At 42.4% G+C, this 4,430-nt stretch overlaps 2 protein-coding genes across 2 annotated transcripts in view; both read right to left on the bottom strand.

Moving 5' to 3' along the window:
- Positions 1-4,430, bottom strand: part of LOC111162609 — a 207,498-nt gene that overhangs the window by 183,596 nt on the left and 19,472 nt on the right. The gene's annotated exons all lie outside the window — the stretch shown is intronic.
- Positions 179-4,430, bottom strand: part of LOC111138581 (histone H2A-beta, sperm-like) — a 17,659-nt gene continuing 13,407 nt past the window's right edge. The window contains exon 2 of the mRNA XM_022490600.1: positions 179-308. Within this exon, the coding sequence (XP_022346308.1) occupies positions 179-308 (130 nt within the window). The remainder of the gene's footprint in view (positions 309-4,430) is intronic.

Genomic DNA, 4,430 nt, shown 5'->3' with positions numbered 1-4,430 from the left:
TGATGAGCTCGGACACCGGGGGCCCGGACGCCTTGCGCTTGGCGGCAGCAACACCCGTTTTCTTCGCCTTCTTCTTAACAGGTGTTTTCTCTGCAGGTGCGGGAGCAGCAGGAGCGGCTGGCGCGGTCTCCGACATTTTTCCGCTTTGCCAACACAGACCAAAAGTACGTTCAAACTGTCAGAACGGCGTGGCCGGGAGCCCCGCGGCCGCGGCTTTATATAGAGAGCGGCTGAGTGGTGATTGGTCGCCTGCGCCGTGCGCCGCGCTGCTCAGAAGGGCTCCTCCGCTCTGCAGTGTGGCTGTGTTTCTTTCCTCTCGAAAAAGAAGAAAAATGTAAGAAATCCGGCCATGAAATAATTAGAGATTTGGGGGAAATGGATCCAAGAGTCTTCGGGCTTCATTCCTGCCTTATTTGCTATACGTAGTTTCAAAACCAGTACCCTGAAACTTTCCCGATTCCCCCAACTCTCTTTAAGACCTCGGTCACATTGAGACAACTTTCAGATTTTCCTTAAAAATACTATTTCTCTCTCTTTCCTTTGCACGTCTGTCTCCAAGGACATTGTTCTGCACATTCTTTTCTTTGCAGGTTTATATAAATAAGCTCATTTTTACTCAAATATACAAGGAAAGACGCTTTTTTCGTGAGAGCAATAGCACAGCTCTCCTCCAGTTGTTTGCGCGAAGCCTTGGGAATTGGCACTGGGATAGAAAATTCTACGGACAAGATGGATAACTATTTTTTTTTTAATAGATTCATTTTTAAGCATTACAGTGACCTGTGTGTAGACTGTGTTTGATCCCCGTGTTTAGGAAATTTAAACTTTTGAGGAAGGGGGAGGGGGAGCAAGGAAGTTCCATTCCTTTTTCACATAAAAAGTTCTAAATGGCAACCTTCCTAAAATAGTGGTAGAATAGATTTGTCAGACCTGGAACTGGCATTAGAGATCAACTACCAAATCTACAAGGAGGGAAAGTGAATGATGAAGCCTTAGAATGGGACTCCTACCTCATTTTACCAGTTAGGAGCTGAAAAACACAAACTCACGTGTTTAAAACCCATCTCCTTAAAACTGGAAATTACTTAGTGACACCCTGTCCATAAGATATGTTCCCCCCAATACTTAGAATAGAATTTTGTATATATTTCCTGTATTTAAAAATTATATTTAAAGTACAGGTTTTATTTGGCTCTTTTCCAACATTGCCAGTAGGGACACAAGATTAGAAAGAAAAACTTCTCATTTATATCACTCTTTCTGAATTCTCATAATGTTCCCTGGGCTTTTTACTAACAGAATATGAACTAGGCTGTCACAACCTCAATTATTTGGCTAAATGTTTCCACCTAAGAAGTAGAACAAACATTTCTCAGCCAACGTGACCCACTTTACTGCGTTCCTGTTGGTTTGCAACACAACAGAGCTAATGAAATTAGGTAAATGTTGAATAATGAAGCACAAATTTAATGCTATCTTCTAAATAAATTGAGCTCCATGCTTGTTAAGACAAATAAACAAGAACAGTGTTTTGGTGTCCGTTCTCTTCTAACAATACCCCTATTTCCAAAAATTTTGGTGTTCTGGCTGACATTCTATGATGACTTAAGAATTTTTTCAAATAAATCCAAGATAGGATCATCAGTTTTGAAAATGTCATCTCTCTACGCTTAACTAATTCCATAAAAGTCCTTTGGCCTGTTTTTAAATAGTCATTTATTGACGGGCATGGACTGAAACCAGGCCTCTGGGACTCGAATTCATGTTAAAAACCACACACGCATTCTGTGTATAGAGAGAACACTTACAGGATTGGCGCTGTGGCGTGGCGTTCTCCGTAAGCAGCCGTTTCATGTGTGTCTAGAAGGGGCTGTTTGTCATCCTTAGTGGCCCCGGTGTCAACAGCAGTGGTCCCACACGTTGCAAAAGCCCTGTCCCTTTTCAGGGCAGAGGCTAGTACTAACCAGACCTAAAGATAGAGTTAAAACTCGGATTTCTAAAACTTTACGGCGTTGGTCATCATTGTAGTCAAAACATCAGTTTGTTTGTTTGTTTGTTTTAAGATTTTATTTATTTATTTATTTCACAGGCAGAGATCACAAGGAGGCAGAGAGGCAGGCAGAGAGAGAGGAGGAAGCAGGTTCCCCGCTGAGCAGAGAGCCCAACACAGGGTTTGATCCCAGAACCCTGGGATCATGACCTGAGCTGAAGACAGAGGCTTTAACCCACTGAGCCACCCAGGCGCCCCAAAACATCAGTTTTTGAAAAGTCCACAATTCCCCAATTGTTTTCAATTGTTCCCCAAGTTAAGGTAGGTGACAACTCCCACAACAGGTGCCACTGTGCCATTCTTGTACAGCTCTTACTGGCTCCTAGGGCTATTGAGGTTTCAAATAAGTGAGAAGACCTTGGTGCTATTTCCTTCACTGTAGGTGATCTCTGCCCTTCCTGGAGGCCATTAATTGAGACTTGATTGCACCCGAAAAGTTCTTCCCCACATGTTTGTAGAAGGATGGGGTTTAGCTGTGTATACTCAAGGCTATAGCCTGAGACCCAAGTATTTATACTAAGTGTAACATACACAAGATTCTGGAAAGCTGGCTCGTCCCAAGGGACTGTGAACTTGATAGGCTCCACCTATTACTTTGGTTAGCCCACAAAAAAGTAGTGTTCCTTACTTGTGAAGCCTCAGTCTGTATATATCTTAAGATAATTGATTTTGCATTGGACTGAAACTCCTCCCATTTATTTTACAGATATAGAAATGACTGAGAAAAACCACAGTTGGATGAGTGATGGATAGTTCACTCAGGAACTCACGTTCTCCCAATTTTGCTGTCCACCTCCCTCTCATCCCAGTAAACCACGGTGAGAGATCTGGGTAGCACAGGCCAGTCGGCAGCGGCTGTACTTACATGTACCAAAATTCAGTAATTTCAAAAGCTTAAGGAGAAAAGTGACTGTAAATAAATATCAAATATATACCAAAAAGAGTGAAGACAACTTAAGGGCTCTACAGCAGAGAGAGCACTGTGTTAGAATCACACGTGTTTGGGAGGGTCATGAGAAAATGCATCTATTTTAATTTCCCATCAGATGGTCTCATCTGAGAGCACTCTCCCACTTGCAAATCCTCTCCAAGGAGAACTAGATCTCATTTTATTTTCTATGAAGGGCAATACTGACAAACTTCCAAATTCCATTTTGTATATCCTGTATGATCATCTTTGTAAATCTGATATTTGTACATTGATCTTTGCATGTACTAGACCCTAAGTTGTAGAATGAATGAATGAACGAATCGGTGACTCTTCTTTGGTGCATGGGGGATCACTGCATCTTAAGTCTGCAGGTAACTGTAACTAAGCTAAATTTCAAACAGTATCTGACTAAGGGAAATTAATAATCTCCTGACTGCCTATACTATAAGTACCAGCAAAGAAGGATTTTTTTAAAATTACCTTTTATACTACACAGAAGTGAGGTACTTATTATGAATGTACGGAATGAGTAAAGATTGGCATTTGCCTATTAAGCAGATCAATGTATCATCTACATAGAAAACATTAATTCTGTGACTCTTTGCACTTGGACATTATTTCAGCTTATTAGCGTCTATATTATAAATGCTTTTGTTCTGCAAACTTTTACACAGCATAATACATCTTCAATGTCTTGCTGACATAGATCAGTGGTAGGTGGCAAGATCATAAGACCAGAATCAGAAGACCCCCAGCTCTATCCCAACAATACCACTTATTAGAACAGGATTAGGTCTCTAAGCCTGGAGTGCCTCATCTCTACAATGCAAATAGTGCTTTATAAATTGGGGAGCAAAATGTGGAAATTCAATTAACATTTCCTCCCCTTCCTAGAGTTTCCTTTTTATCAGGAATGCTGAAAACCACTAAAGCATATATGTTCTGCCAAAGGGGAATATTCCCTGATCTGCCCAATTTAAGTAAGTGTTGTTAAAATTGTAAGCATTAATACTTGCATTTTTTTTTTAAGTTCACTCCGTTATCCCTCGCTTTTATGGACAGCCGTAGCGTCAATGCCTCCTTTTTTAATATACATGATTTAAAAAGAGGTGAAGAGATTTATACAATATCATTGATCTGAGAAACCCCACAGGCACAGGACTAGTCGCAGAAACCAGCGATTCCAGCCTCTGCAAGGACAGGGGAGTCAGATGCGGTCCCCATTCCCCGCCCCTCCCCTTGCTAAGCCACGGCCCCGCCCAGGAAGGTGGGAGGAGGCGGAGGGGAGGACTCGTTCCCGCCCCCAGCGTTTCAGTTTCCTAAAAGGTCCGCGACAGTGGTATATAAAGGGCTGCAGGCAGCGCTTCAGTACTGCAGTGTGACGGTCACCTGTTACTTACCATGTCTGGTCGTGGCAAGGGCGGGAAGGGCCTGGGCAAGGGGGGCGCC

Source organism: Enhydra lutris, unplaced genomic scaffold (assembly GCF_002288905.1).
Source record: "Enhydra lutris kenyoni isolate GAN:26980312 unplaced genomic scaffold, ASM228890v2 scaffoldscaffold93, whole genome shotgun sequence".
In the NCBI taxonomy this organism is placed as follows: domain Eukaryota; kingdom Metazoa; phylum Chordata; class Mammalia; order Carnivora; family Mustelidae; genus Enhydra; species Enhydra lutris.
This window is presented reverse-complemented; position numbering and strand designations above follow the sequence as displayed.